Source organism: Canis lupus, chromosome 10, assembly GCF_011100685.1.
Source record: "Canis lupus familiaris isolate Mischka breed German Shepherd chromosome 10, alternate assembly UU_Cfam_GSD_1.0, whole genome shotgun sequence".
NCBI lineage: Eukaryota > Metazoa > Chordata > Mammalia > Carnivora > Canidae > Canis > Canis lupus.
The window spans coordinates 1974521-1988931 of NC_049231.1; the positions used below are offsets into that span (position 1 = coordinate 1974521).

The following is a 14411-nucleotide window of genomic DNA, read 5'->3' on the forward strand; positions in this document are numbered from 1 at the left end:
GGCTGCCCGTTGGGCTGTGAAGGTCCATCTCGGTGCTGCCTCTTCCCCAGGAAACACAGCAGGGGCCACACAGAGTACAACAGCATTTAATGGTCAGAAACAGTTGTACAGTAGTACATCCAGCCACAGGAGCTGTGCTGGAGGACAGGACCCAGTCCTTCCCCACCCCAGGCAAAGCAGTACTGGACAGGAGCTGCCCTGTGGCTGGGCCCACGTCCCCAGGGCCTGAGGGGAGACCACCATCTAAAGTCCCCCAGCTACCACTCTGTATTCGTCGGAGGAGGGGTGTAAACCCCACATGCAAGAAGAACCCCTTGACCCCAGTGTCAAATGGGATGGGGGTGCGAGAGTTATAATGAAGGGGGAGCCCTATGTAAGCTGTTAACAGAGTTCAAAGGGGCAGGGATTACCCCTGTTCTCCATCTCCTAAAGGTGCTCACTTTCCCAGCTGCTTCATCCGCTCATCAATGTTGGCAAAATTCCCCTCAATTGTGGACAGGTTCTCACGCATGGTTGTCTGCACCTAGAAGGTGACAGAGATGGGTTACTCCTGGTCAGGCCCAGGTACTGACTTGGGCGAGGACCTGAAGAAATGCTCCTAGAGAAGACAAGGAACGGAGGCATTGTTTGCGGGCCCCAGAGCGGGTGGGCGATGGCAGCAGCTCTCAGGCTACCCTCGGGTGCGGCGGGTGGAACTTAGGGTCTGGCCAGCAGGCCGTGCTCACCCAGAACCATTCTCTGATCCGGGACACGTAACGAGAAGCAGGTAAGATTTTCTTGAAATATGAGCTTTACTGGCTCAGAAGTTTAGAAGACTGCTGTGGCGGTACAACATACTCTCTATATTTTTTCATTCTTGATGGTCCTGTGGTATCGGGCTTTGAACTGTAACTCTGCCCCCAGCACTGAAAACCGTGCCTCCAAGAGAAACTGAGGGCCAGGGGCTGGCACTGTTAAGCATGTGTCAGGAGCAGTGGCACGACAAGGCCGGGGCCCGCTATTCAGTCTGTATTCCTCCCAGCGTGCTGTGCTCTGGACATAAGCACGTCTGGATAAGGACCCAGGAGGGGAAAGCTAAGCTGAAACTCCACAGGGACGGGGAGGCGGTCAGGAAAAACAAGTTCACTCAACTAAAAATTCACCCACAGAATTTCACCTAATCCATACGAGCCCGGGGGCAGGTGTAGCTCCCCAGTACTAAGATAGAGGTTCACTGATGAAGTAAGTTGTCAGAAATCGCACGACCGCTGGAACAGTGGAGACTCGGAACAGGCCCCTGCCACCGAAACAAACCTGGGAACTGAGAAGGGAGGCAGCAGACCAATAGAGGGCCACGCACCTGGGTCAGGAGGGCGGTGTTGTCCTTGAGGGAGCTAGCAATCATCTGCTGTGTGGTATCCAAGTGTGTCAGGAGCTGACCGAACTGCATGGCTACAAAAGGAGGCAAGAACCGCATGGGTGAGGTTAGAATACAAGCCAAGACAGAAGGAAGCAAAAGCTGCCCACTTTCCAGTTCCTCTTGGTTCCCCTGACAGCTGGCCTCCCACCTTGCTCATGCAGCTGCTTGATGGTGACAAGTCTCTGCACCAGCTCAGGCAGGGTGGAGGCGATGGGGCTCCAGCGCTGTATGGTTTCATAGAGCTGGTGCACCTGGGGGGACACAGACGGGGCCCGATGGGACGGCCGAGCAATGTGCACACTGACCGCGGGGGCGGGGGGGGGGGGCACATGTGAAGCACTGTCCTGTGTCAGCTGCTGAGAGCTCATGAAGACGGCACTGGGGCCAAAGCTCTCCCGCTCCAGCAGGATGTCCAGAATGACTCAGGGAGTGGGAGAGGGCGTGAAGATGGGGGAGAGGGTGTGAAAATTGGGGAAAGGGCTCCTCCTGACCTTGCTTTGTGTATCTGCATCCTCTACAGAAGCTTTATGCTTGGCAATCTCGTTCACCTTGCCCAGGACACTCTGAAAACACAGATTTTAAGGCTGACGGGGCACCCAGGGCTTTAAAGCTACCTGTAATCCAGTCTGCCCTCCATTCGATACCTGTAGCCGAGCCTCCACTTGGTCCAGAACTGCGAGGTCCAGGGCGTTCACCTTTGCTTGCAACAGTTCTACAGTCTCCTGGGGGAAGGGGTGGGGACAAGCTTCACCAAGGGGAAAGGCTCGCTTTTCACTAGGAAGAGGCCCCGCTAGTAGTCCAGGAGGTAACTAACATGCAGCTACGGACCCAAAACCAGTTCTCCACGCAAACCCAAGCCCTGTATCCCTCCTGCAACCCAACGCTCGGGTTCCTCTTATACTCACCATAAGACAGGCTCCCTGTAGACCTGCTGAAAGGGGATTCTGGTGGGGGAGAGGAGGAAAGAAATCAGTGGTTCTTCTACCTCCACGCAATTACGCTTTCCTCCCATCCTTTCTGGTTCTAGCTGGCGACCCACGGGCTGCTGATACCTGAAGCCCTTCCCACTCTTCCCAGGGTTCTGTGGAATCTACGGATGTTAGGGATAAGGGAGCAGGGTCAGACTAAGTAGAGGAGAGTGCCTGACCTGAGCGTCCTGATCACAGCGTACAGTGGCTTCCAGCTCTGTCAGGCGCTTCTCAAGTTCTGCAACCTAGGGCGAGGAAGGAAGTGAGATTCGCCATCTGCTTCCCTGTCGCTGCAGTGGGTACTGAGAGTCTGCTCTTCTCTGCTGGTCTGCTTGCCCTTCCCTTCCCTCCTCTCCGACTCTACCAAGGGGCTGCTTTCTCTGGAACTCATCCCTAGTCACAATCTTAAAGTCTTAACTGGAAGTAGATGGCTGAGGGAAGCCTGGAAGATGGACATCAAGAGGAATGAGAAGCATTTCCAGCACCCTCTCCCCAGATCAGATCCCTTGGAGGGAGGTAGGAAAGTCTTCAGGGCCACGTCACCCTAGCCCCCCAACCAACCTAGACACGTACTTACTTTGGCAGCTTGAGAGAACTTGTCCTGTTCAGGCCGAGAATGTAGTTCGTAAGTGACAAGGTTACTATCTACGGGAGTCCCACCGGTGGTCTTTCCCCCTGAACCAGTTCCTTTGCTGTTTTTTGTTGCTTCCAGCTGCAGCAGCAGGCGCCTGGGCCAGGAGACCAAGTAATAAGGCCCACTTGAAGGATGTGGGCCAGCCCAGCCACTCTCCTTTCTGCCACACATTCAGATTGAGGAACAGCTAGGCTACCTCTCCCCTTAACCAGTACCTGGCTGAGTCTCCCTATGCCCCAGTCACCAATGATTTCCCAACAAAGTAGGGCACCCACTTAGCCAGAGCTCCATCAGGGTCAGTAAGGTTGATAGCTGCATCTGGTCCCAGCAGCTTCTCCAGGTGGGAAGCAACCAGCTGCTGCTTCAAGGCTGCCAGCTGCTTAGCCAAAACCACTGGGGTCAGCTTCTCTTCAGTGGCTGACTCCTTCACCGATGTCTGGTGTGAAAAGAGGTAGACAATGAAGGGTGGCAAGGATGAATCAAGACCAAAAAAAAAAAAAAAAAAAAAAGGATCAAGACCTTTAAGAAGGGCTCTGGCTGGAAGTTACTGGATGGTTCTTACCCACCTATGGCACCGAGTGTAGATTTATGTATCCCAAACCTAGGAACCTCTGCTCCCTTACCCAGAAGCTTTGGGAATCTTTGTCCTCCTGCTGTGAGGTCCTCCTCCACTATGTAAGTCAGAGCAGAATGGGGAGAAGGGATTTTATAGTTACCTTGATTTTCTCAACTTCAGTTGTCAGCTCTTGGACCTCATGCAGTAGTCGCTGGTACTTTTGCTGGGGTGTCTCCTTCACTCCTAGACCCTCTCCAAGCTAGAGAGCAAGCACACACAGTGAAGTTCCACCTCTTCGTACAGGGAGCCTCCTCAAGAATTTATCCAAACCCTGAGCCTAAGCTGTAAGGGTATCCTATGCAACTCAGAACCCGTAACACCCTGGTATAGAAAAACCGGAGGTAGGTGGAGGCCGGGAGACTCTCCAGGGCAAACAGGAGGGGGACTAAGCATCCTCAATTGTATCCTGCGGGGCTTCTTAGGACCCCCATCAAGAGAGAAACTCATAAGCCTGACTGTTCCCCTGATGCCCCTCCTAACTAGGATCACTGCACCATTCCCAACACACACACACACACACACACAACAAACCATCTCATATTCTCCAGATTCATATCCTGTTCTCTTGGTTTTTCCAATACGATCTGAGAAATCTGCGAAGAAAAGAAGATGGAATTGAGGGCCTGATCTAGGCCCAGGGCAGTCATGGTCTCAGGTGACTATTAGGGCTACCACGAAAGATCTCCATGAAGGACCCTTTCCCCAAAGAAAAAGTCACTATGCCCTGGGGATAGGCCTCCCCCCAGCCAGTTTCCAGCCCAGTCTCACCAAGTCCCTTTGTCCCCACTCTCTTGTCTTTGAACTTGTCATAGGCAGCATTGGGATTGACAATGATGTGCTCCACACTTGTGCTCGTCAGCTCCTCCTGCAGGAATAAGTAGTTCAGCCCAGGGGCAGATTCATTCTCACCCTATACTTCCCTGACCCCACAAAATCCCCAAACCACTAGAGGACACTGGGTCCTACGTTCCCAAGGGAAGAGAAGGGCAGCTCCATTCCAAGCTGCTGACCCAGGCTCAACCTAGGAAACGGAAGCTTCCTGGTAAATTTGGAGTCTCAGTTGTATAAATATTAACACCCTGATTCAAGGAACAGTGGTAGTATAACCTCCCCGCCCACTCTGTACATAAGCCTCCCCCTCCCCACACTCCACCCAGTGAGGCCCTCCCAGTTATCTGGCACACACCATGCACTCAGGGCAAGAAACCAACCTGACCTCTTTTAACCTCCCCCTCCCAAAAGTAAAGTTCCTTGCTGCTGAGGAAGGACACTTGAAGCTGGCCTCCCATCCTTGCTGAGGGGAAAGAGGAAGGGTGGCTGACAGTCCAACTGCTAACTCTGAGGGTGAGTATGCTGCTGTAGGGAAGACACCGGCTCTGAGATACAAAAGGAAGTCTGAGACAGGGCCTGACCAGCAGTCCTATGTCCAGGATGCCATGAGGCTGGGGAGTTCAGGGTATAGAGAAAAGAGGCAAGAGATTACTATATTATTTTTTTAAGGGACATCTCAGAAGCAATAGGCATAAGCACTACATGCTTCCCAAGGAGACCCATGGGTGAGGGCCACGCCCAAGTCCTGACATGGAAGTAGCCTGGCAGCTTCTCGAAGAGATGCTGTAGCACCTGCCTCTTCTCCCCGAGCCCTCTGCGGTGTCTCAAGCATTGATGCTATTCCATTAGCAGGGAGCATGGGAAAGAAAGTGATAAAGATAGTTTACTCGAGAAATGGAAGCAAAGAGGTTCCCTCCTTACTAGATACTGACTGGCTATTCAGATTCCAGTAACTACACCAAGACTGGGCACTTTGGACTACATGTCTCCTTTCCTCATCAGCAGTCCAACAGCTCTCACTACATTACTGAAGGAGGCGGAAGGAGACCCAGGAGTCCTTTTCTTTTGGGGATGACCGCTCCACCTTCTACAGGAGGCAGGCAAAGTGAGTCTTCTTTCCTTCAACTAGAACAACAGTTCTCAACCCTGCTTGCACAATGTCACTTATGAAATGTGTAAAAATAAAATTTAAAGTAAAAAAAAAGAGGGGGAAAAGGGGATGGAAGGGGGGGAAAAAGGACTGGGCTCTCATCTGTAGATTCTGATTTCATTATTGTTCTGTGGTAGGGCCAAGATAGTAGGTAGGCCAGCTGAAAAGCTACCCAGCTGATTCTAATGTGCAGCCAGGACCCGACGGTCTCGGCTTGTGTGTGGGTATCCGGGGTGGAGGTGAAGGACGACAGTGGAGACACCATGAAGAGCAGCAGACAGAAGCTCCATCCTTCATTTCTGGTCTGCTATTAGACAAAGAATCAGTGTGAGCGGCAGCTGGGTGGCTCAGCGGTTGAGTGTCTACCTTCAGCTCAGGTCGTGATCCCAGGGTCCTGGGATCGAGTCCCGCATCGGGTTCCCTGCAGGGAGCCTGCTTCTCCCTCTGCCTATGTCTTTGCCTCTCTCCGTGTCTCTCATGAATAAATAAATAAAATCTTAAAAAAAATAAGGGAAGGGAGGAAATAAGGAGAAAACATCAATTTTGGTCTTTACCTCTCCTTCAGGGAAGTGCTGAGCAGAGAGGCAAGAGCTAAAGATTAAGGGAAGACAAAAGGGCTCAATATCCCATATGCAAGGGCAAAGAGACAACTGAGCTCCAAATTATCATCTCTTTAACCTTCCCCGAAATGGATGGCTAGAGCACCCATAGGCCAGATAACTAGGTGGTCTCTGGCCTCTACAAAGTGTTTGTCTGAGAAGGACTCCCGATCAAGAGAGATGACCACCACCTTCTCTTAAGTTCACAATCAAGAGTATGCCACTCCTCTCCCCGTGATTGCCCCAGTCAAGGCCAATGAAGCAGAAATCCATTTTTAAAAAATCCCCTTAAAAAAACAAATGGGAAGTGTAGTCTACAGACCAAGGAAGGAAATTAATCATGGCTGCCATCTGTTAAGCCCTCATTATGAGCCGGGCACTATGCTGATGAGAACCTACTTTCCTACATACTTTTCTAAATAGGGAAGGGGTCGGTTGAGTAGAAAAGGGACAATGCACAGAACGTGGGCTGCAGTGGTCCTGGACAGTGACGGGGATGAACAGTGCTTTCATCGCATTATTCCCACCGAGGACAACATCCTGGGTCAGGAGAGCTGCCCGACGCCAGCATCCCCCCCTTAGAGCCTCTCCATGGATGTGGCCCCAGGGACTCAGTCCTCCAATGGCACCCACTCTGCCAGTGCCTCAGAGATCTGGGAGCATGGCCTGGGGGCAGTGTCATTACAGTGATTCGTAGGATGGGAGAAGGCTGTCAGCTGGGGGTGGGGCTGGATAGAGGGATTAAAGATTTAGTGGAGACAAAAGGACAGAGAAACAACTGCCCATCACAGCACACCCCATTAAAAAGCAGATGAAAGGTCAGGCTTCTTACCAGCTCCTTGTGGTTTTCCCCAGAGGTGAGAAAATCAAAAGAGTTAAAAGGAAAGGGAGAGGGGAAATGGGGGCGAGGGAGGGGAAAAAAAAGACAAAATTGTTATTAGCAAATTGTCACATGCACTATATGATAGCTTCAAACACACTGCACCATAGGGGCCATGGGAGCCTAGCAAAATTTGGGGGCCAAGAAATTTCAGCTAGAGTCACTACACACCCCGAGAGAAAGAAGAGCTTGGGACCCTTTCCTCTCTGGTGGTGAGAATGTCATGAAGCTCTGCCGTGAGAAGCAACGTAAGACCATCTGAGAACTGGCGAGATGCTGCAGCTAGTGGCATGGAACAGGAAAGTTGGGAAGAGGCAAGGCAGAAAGTGAAGCAGAGGCTGTGGGGACTCTAAGGACATGGAGCTGACTGAGGGCCCGTAATTCTCCAGGGGGCTTCATGGTTCACATCTCGCTGTCTCTCCTCTAGTCTCGAAGAATCAGACATTTGGATGGTTGAATGGGTCACGATGAGGTGACTGCATGGGTGGTCCGACAGGACTTCAGGTTAAGCAGAACAGAATACGTCAGGAGACGGTGAGTTTCAGGAAATTCCAGGTACCCATTCTCACTCTCTACAGCCAGAGGAGAGGCAGGGCAAGTCTCAGGCCCTTGGATAGTCCAGTGTGTTTGTACCCATCTCGACTACTTGGTAACTCCCTCTGCGGCACCGAGGAAACCAGAGCAACTCTGCCACAATGTGCTAGCACATAGGGTACCAAGATTCAGAGCTACCAGCCCAGGTGCAGAAAATGTTTCTTCCACCCTCTGTTCACAAGATTCACAGAGGTTAGAGGGTGGACAAGGGGAAAAGGTGAGAGTATTTCAAAGAGGCCTTCTTTTAGTACAGCCACAGAGTAAGGCTCTCGCTTCTAGGCAAGATCAGTAAAAAACTGCCAGAAGGGGGAATCTAGCTGTATGCCCGCCTCTCCAGGAGCTCTACTGAGGGGCACATAAAAATCGTGGAGGGTTGAAAATGGTTATGTATATATGAAAATGCACGGTGGGACAAAGACAAGTGCTTCCTGCCCCAGAGATTTCAGCTAGATACACCTGAACCTCAACCTCTCCGTCCCCCGTCTGATGCCAGGGTCCAGCTAAGCCAAGACTCCTGTTTCAATGCAGGGTCAAGGCAGATCCAGGCCCTATGGTCTACACTGGGATGTCTCTGCAGAGTGAGTATAAGCGCTCACAGGTGCACACATGCAAACACACAAGGGGAGGCACTCACACACTACCTTTCTTATACTTGCCCCCCACCCAAGCTAAAACCAGCTTGGGAGAAACTCAAGGAGAAAGAACAATGAGCTGTAAGCTCCAGTTCAAATCATAAGGAACAAGCAGGATGGGGGAGGACAGAAAATCAAAGAAAAGGAAAAATGGTATATTAATTTGTAAATAGGTGTATATACCACCTCCAGGTCTGTCCTATGGGTGCACTGTGGGATGATGAGCTTTTAGGCATAATTCCTATAACCTAGAGTATTAACAGTCACCACGGAATCCGTATATCCAATCACCTTGATTAGAAAATTCTAAATGCCCTGATCTCAGGTACCAAGCTTACCTGGTACACAACTCCCAGTACCTCTCACTAATGGACCCCCTGATGCCCCTGGGCTGTTTGGCTAAACGGCTGTGCCTCAGAGGGCAAGACCTGAGGTTCTAGATCAGACAGGGAAAGAGGCCACCGCTGCTCTCTGAGCCTTTCAGGCTCTATGCCAACACTGCAGCCAAAGGGACTTCAGAACCATGATGACAAGGAAGTTGGGAGAGTGCTGTAGAATAAAACTGTCCAGGATGGACCAACATAATGCTGACCATCCATTCATTTCTAAAGGAGGAGTACAGAAACAGAGAGACTCATGAAAGCACAAATAACACAAGTTATTACCTTAAAATTACATATGACTCTCCTTCCCCATCCCATTTACCTTCATCTAAAAGCTTAGCACAGGGAACGTTAAAATGAGTTTTCCCCAGGGATAATCTACATACAGCTAAGAAGTTAGGACTGTGACTGTCCCCCTTATTCTCCATCCTTGTCTAGAATGGCTAAGAGTTATTTCTTAACTCTATTTCAGTCTGAGGAGGAGAAAGCCAACCCCTTCGAACCCCAGCCCCTAAATGCCTCATTTAGGCCTAGCATTCCTAGCCTCCGTGTTTCTGTTCCATCCTCCATTGGACAGTTTTATTCTGCAGACCTCATAAGGGAAAGACAATGATTCGTGGATCATAGCTGTACTTCTAAACCTTGATCAATGATTTTTAAACACAAGGCCAGCAGGCCCCTTAGGGACCCAGCTAGGGACTCGATAGAATTTAAAAATGATTAGCTACAACAATAGTACAGTGGCAGAGCATTGCATGCGAGATGGCAGATGAAAAAAAAAACATGCAGAGAAGAAGCATCGAATGGTCTTACTTGTGCAAACTAGTGTCCAGGCAAGGTGGTGAGGAGGGAGGATGGGGGAAGCATTAGGAAAAACTCAGGTAAGTTCAAGAGCGCCAACAGTCAATGAACACAATCAAGCAAACTCTATGATACCTCAAACTATAAAGAGGAGAAACGATATGTTCTCAGGCTGGTGGAGTGTCCAGCAGTACCTACCCTTTGGAGAACAGCCTCTGCCAGGGCCCCATCAAAATAGGTCACTGTGGCTAGGTCATTTTCCCCCTTTCACATGGCATTTGAGATGGATAAGGCATAAAGGGAGAAACTAACTATATTTTGTTTCTAGTGAGTTTTGTTATTGTTGTTGTTGTTTTTCTAAATTTACTCTCCTTGCTCCAGCAGTTCAAAGCCAGGAGCAGAATGCCTCATAGACCCAAAGTAGACTGTGGGCCCAGGAGGGAGGAAATCCCCGTTGGGTATTAGCTTTCCTGGAGACATTTTGAGAGAAGTCCCCAAACAAGCCCATCACCCAAATCAACCTAGGAGTGTCTGAAATGCAGAGGGGAGATTCTCCTACATTGAAGAAGAAAGGGTCAGCCTATGCAGTTGTCTGGCCCGTTCATTTTAGAACACTTTACTTCCTGCTAAAATTATTTTCAAGGAATAGTAGGAAAATCAGGATCATCTTTAACAAAACTAAAACCTTTTATATTATTTTCCTCCCCCATCCTCTCCACTATGGGAATTGCAATACTTTTATGTTTAAACTACCAATTATAATCTTTAAGGGATATTAGAGGACATTATTTCCTTCAGCAGCTCAATTTTTTCCACAGTGGAGCAATCAGAGGAAGGTTAAAAGACAGTGAGGGTCAACACTCTTTGATTATTCTTTTAAATAAAACTCTGGAGACCAGAAGAAGCTAGTCCTATTGGTTCTCTCCAAGGAAGGGAGCTGAGTGGTGGCAGGCAGGGGTAGGAAGAGACTTTTGCTCTATGTGCATATATTATCTATTTTAAAAACTAATAAAGTTAAAAATAAGCTGGAAACTAAGGCAGAACATTCTGTTGCCAGTCAGAAGGTGACTGAAAACCTCACGGTTCAGCCACAATACTGATGATGTACATTGTCATCTGTGCTAGGTCTGGGGAAGTCAGGCGAGAGACTGGCTGCTAGTGAGAATCCAGGCCTTACAGGCATGAGGTTTCTGGACTAAGTACAACCCACTTCCCTTCAAGCTGAACATTTACATCAATATTAAGAGCAGTAACAGAACCATTACTCAGCTGACTTCCCGAAGGCTGCCCTTTTAAGGCCCACAGGGACATCCAGAGGCCAGAGACATTAGCTGACATCAGTAAACATCTCAGCACCCCACCCCTTCCTGAAGACGCTGAAGGTCCCCTCACCTTACTCACTCCTGCCTAGAGAAAAAGAGTCATTTAGCTGAGCCTTAGGTGATGGAGGCAACTCGACCCTTCTTGTATTTACCGCCCAGCTCCTATGCACTCCTATGCCGTCATCCTGGGTAATATGCTGCATATGAAATGAACACTTCCGGTACCCCTGCCTATCAGTTACCCCACTAGATACTACTGAAATAGGCTGCTCAGGCTCAGTGGGGAGAAACAGCCAATCAGGGTTGCACATTCAGGTGCTTCCATGCCTGTCATCTTCTTATTAAAAAATATCCCTATATTTTCAAAAGGAAAACTACAATGTATTTTTTGTTTTGGAATGGGGATTGTTGTCATGCTGCCCGTTTGTATCACAGCCAGTGACAAATGGAAAAACTTACATTTATTATCTCACCATGAAGGCTTGATACTTTATAGGCAGAAGCCTAGGCCAGAGTTGAACAGTCTCTGAAATGGGTCAGAGGACTGAGCTTATATACTCTTGTTCTGTGAAGTTAAGGCAGCTTCCTAGTAACATACATCTTGGAGTGATAGGTGTACACCCAGGTCCTTGAGCAATGACAACATCTGCATTATCTCCAGATACTCAAGCTTGGGGGACAGATTGACATGCCAGCAAGTACAGAAGCCACAAGGAACACATCACTGAGGAGACAGGGAAGGTGTTCCCACAAAGTAGGAAGCACTTCCACATGGGGAAAATCAAATAAGGAATAAGTGAGTACGCCAAGCCATACATTATGAGCCAGCAGCCAGCATTCTTCAGGACTAACCAGCCCCACAGACATAGCCACAGGACTTACAGACACACAGACGGAGCCTGCTTCATCAATGTGACCTTAGCCCAGCTCTCTTTGGAATAGAAGCCTAAAACACATCTTGTAAAAAAAAATGCTAATGGAACTTTGTTCCCCTTGGCACTTATAAACAAATGTTTACTATACTGATTTCCATTCACTCCATTTTGTTTATTCCACATATCCTGCATGTATCCTAACTCCCCCATGAGCCTGGGGCATCCTGGAAGGCAGGGACATTTCCTCCTCTGCATTGCACAAAAACCAACACAGAACGAACATATTCAATAAACAGTGCTAAAGCGGCTCCCCTCATGGTTTAAAATGAGTTCCCAGTGAATTTCTTCCTTAGAGTTCTTCTTGTATCTGAAAGTGCTAAGGAATCTCCTTTGCTCCTAGGAAATATTTATGTTTTCCCTCACATTTGTTTTACTCTGACTAGATCCCTCATCTTTCTAAAATCTCCACATCACTTTCTCACTCTTGGCTTGACAGATATTGGCTATTCATGTAAAAAAGCATTCCTCTTTACTTCAAAATCTAGCTCCTGGTAGGATACTAATGAACATGTCTCGAGTGAAACAGTTTATGAAATCAAAGGTCTAGTTCCTAACCTCAAGTAGTTTCCAAGTGTTCAGGCTTCACGATTCATTACCGTAGCCTAGGACCCGGGGGCCTGCCTAAATCACTAGCCCCAACTAAACTGTTTTGAGATATTTCGACTTTATTTAAAAAGACCCAAGAATCAGGTCTTGTTAATTGTAATTCCCTCCTTCCTGGCATTGTTCACTGGTGGCTGTAAGCCTGCAATCTACATACATCCCAGGCTGGGTTGGCATACCCGCTTATTGCTGTGGCTCGCCAGGAAAGGGAAAAGGGTCTGCCTGGGGGACAGAGGTCAGGGTCCGTAAGAGTCCTGAAGCAGCACATAGCCTTACCGCATCAAACTCTGCTTGATCATCTTCAGGTAGGTCGCTGGTTTCATAAACATCTGGCTCGTTCCTGGCCTGCAGACAGAAGCAGTGACCACCCTACCTCACTACCCCGCATCCACCAATACCCCTGACCCACTCCATCTGAGCAGGCTAACAGAGAAGGCAGGCTGTGCGGCCAGGATTCGGTCCCTTGTCTTCCCCCTGCCCAGTGAACCCTATGCCAGTTCCCATGTCTTAAAGGCTGGGGATGACAGGAGGCACAACTGGGACCTCATGATAAGTGGTGAGTGTCAGTGATGACAAAGATGTTACCCTGAATCTGACTGGGGGCGGACCCTTGGCAACTATTACGTCCGAGGTAGAAGAGGGCTGTCTTTGCCTTAGGCCCGTATCCCACTACCCTGGCACACAGGTGGAGAGTGACTCAGGACCTTAGCCCTCAAGGTCCTGTGGCCCAACCCCCACCCTTGAGAATGCAGGCAGGGCAGCCCAAAAGGAGGGTAACAGGCCGGCAGGTGCGGGCGGGGCGGGGGGTGATGGGGGCAGAGTTCTCTATCGGGCACAAGAAGGCTGCTGCCGCGGTCACCTCCTCTTCGGCAGCGTGGAGGCCACACCAAGTGGCCTGGTACGTGTGTTCGGGTGGGGGTGGGGGAGATCTGGGGAGACACGGGCGGTGCTGACACGCACGGCAGTAACACTCGGGCGCAAGTGGTAAGCGCCCCGAGACGGTTTCTGGGCGGAGAAATCGGCGAGGGCCGGGAAAGGGGCCTGGTAAGCCACTCCGCGACCGGCCAGGTCGGGAGGGAAGAGTCCGGACGGTGCTGGGGGCCGTCGGGGAGCCGGCGGCGGCCCGGGGCCAGGCCGGGCTGCAGGCCGGGGGGTCACGGGGCAGCGCCTGACGGGGGTCCTCGGAGGTCGGGGTGCGGCCCTGGGGAGCCGGGGCTGGCCCTGTACTCACAATGCCGGGAAGGTCGGCGTATTTGGGGTCCGCCATGGCGGCGGCGAGGCGGGGTTGGGGGACCGGGGCCTCGGTGGAGCCGGGGCCGGTGTTCGGGTAGGGGAGAGGCTGGGTCCGAGTCCCGGGCTAAGGCGGCGGCAAAGGGAGCGGCGGAGGAGGCGGAGGAGCAGGAAGTCTCGCGACAGGAGTCGCACAGGAGAGAGACGGGGAAGGCAAAAGTCGCGAGAACAGCCCGCTACCACACCCCTAGAGAGGCCGGGATTGGCGAGAACGCGGCCAGGGAGTGAGGTAATGGCGGGGGACGCCGCCTAGGATTGTGGGATTTGTAGTCTTGGCCCATTCCCCGCTTGGACGGAGAACGGCAATAACGCACCTTGGGGAGTTATTTCACACAACTTCTTTTCTTTTCTTTTTACATCAAGTCTCTGAAACACATTTTATAATTCCTGTTTTTCAGTTGAATACATTTGGGTTTCCAAAGATTAAATGACTCGATAAAAATAACGCATCCTGTTATGCCGTGGCACAGACAGGGCTTCAAAAACAGTAATAGCAAGTAAAATTTAGTAAAAGCTTAGTCATGTTAGGAATTTAAAGGATAAGTAATCTTCTCGAGTTGGAGCTATCAGATAAAATACAGGGCACCTAATTAAATTTGAATTTCAAATAAACAACTACTAGTTTTCTTTAGTGTAAGTATGCCTCATACCATATTTGGGACAAACTAACACACATACACTATTAGTTTTTTTTCATCTGAAATTCAAATTTAACGGGGCATTCTGTTTTAGTTTTTCAAACCTGGCAGTCTTATTTCAAGCTCAGAAAATAGT

At 49.9% G+C, this 14411-nt stretch overlaps 1 protein-coding gene across 3 annotated transcripts; it reads right to left on the reverse strand.

Annotated features, from left to right (window-relative positions):
• Window positions 1-70: 70 nt before the first annotated feature.
• On the reverse strand, window positions 71-13784 carry DCTN2 (dynactin subunit 2). 3 transcript variants are annotated; one of them, XM_038549786.1, is made up of 15 exons: window positions 13579-13784; window positions 12624-12692; window positions 7030-7035; window positions 4386-4482; window positions 4149-4210; window positions 3718-3816; window positions 3277-3437; window positions 2945-3095; window positions 2547-2612; window positions 2305-2343; window positions 2044-2118; window positions 1891-1962; window positions 1548-1650; window positions 1340-1431; window positions 71-523 (listed from the first exon to the last, which is right to left on the reverse strand). In XM_038549786.1, the coding sequence occupies exons 1-15, from the start codon at window positions 13612-13614 to the stop codon at window positions 437-439; spliced, it is 1215 nt and encodes a 404-aa protein (XP_038405714.1). In that variant the 5' UTR covers window positions 13615-13784; the 3' UTR covers window positions 71-436. The 3 variants fall into 3 exon arrangements, with proteins under 3 accessions (XP_038405714.1, XP_038405713.1, XP_038405715.1); XM_038549785.1 differs by having other exon boundaries at window positions 2044-2121; window positions 13579-13783; XM_038549787.1 differs by lacking the exon at window positions 7030-7035 and having other exon boundaries at window positions 2044-2121; window positions 13579-13782.
• Window positions 13785-14411: the final 627 nt, after the last annotated feature.

What these genes read in the sequence shown, in the direction of transcription:
- DCTN2 (XM_038549785.1), bottom strand. Translation starts at nt 13,614, where the DNA reads ATGGCGGACCCCAAATACGCCGACCTTCCCGGCATT. An exon ending in CTGAAGTTGAGAAAATCAAG is followed by an intron (nt 3,438 to 3,717) that starts GTAACTATAAAA and finishes TTTTCACACCAG; the next exon opens with ACATCGGTGAAGGAGTCAGC. An exon ending in AAGTGGAGGCTCGGCTACAG is followed by an intron (nt 1,963 to 2,043) that starts GTATCGAATGGA and finishes CTGTGTTTTCAG; the next exon opens with AGTGTCCTGGGCAAGGTGAA.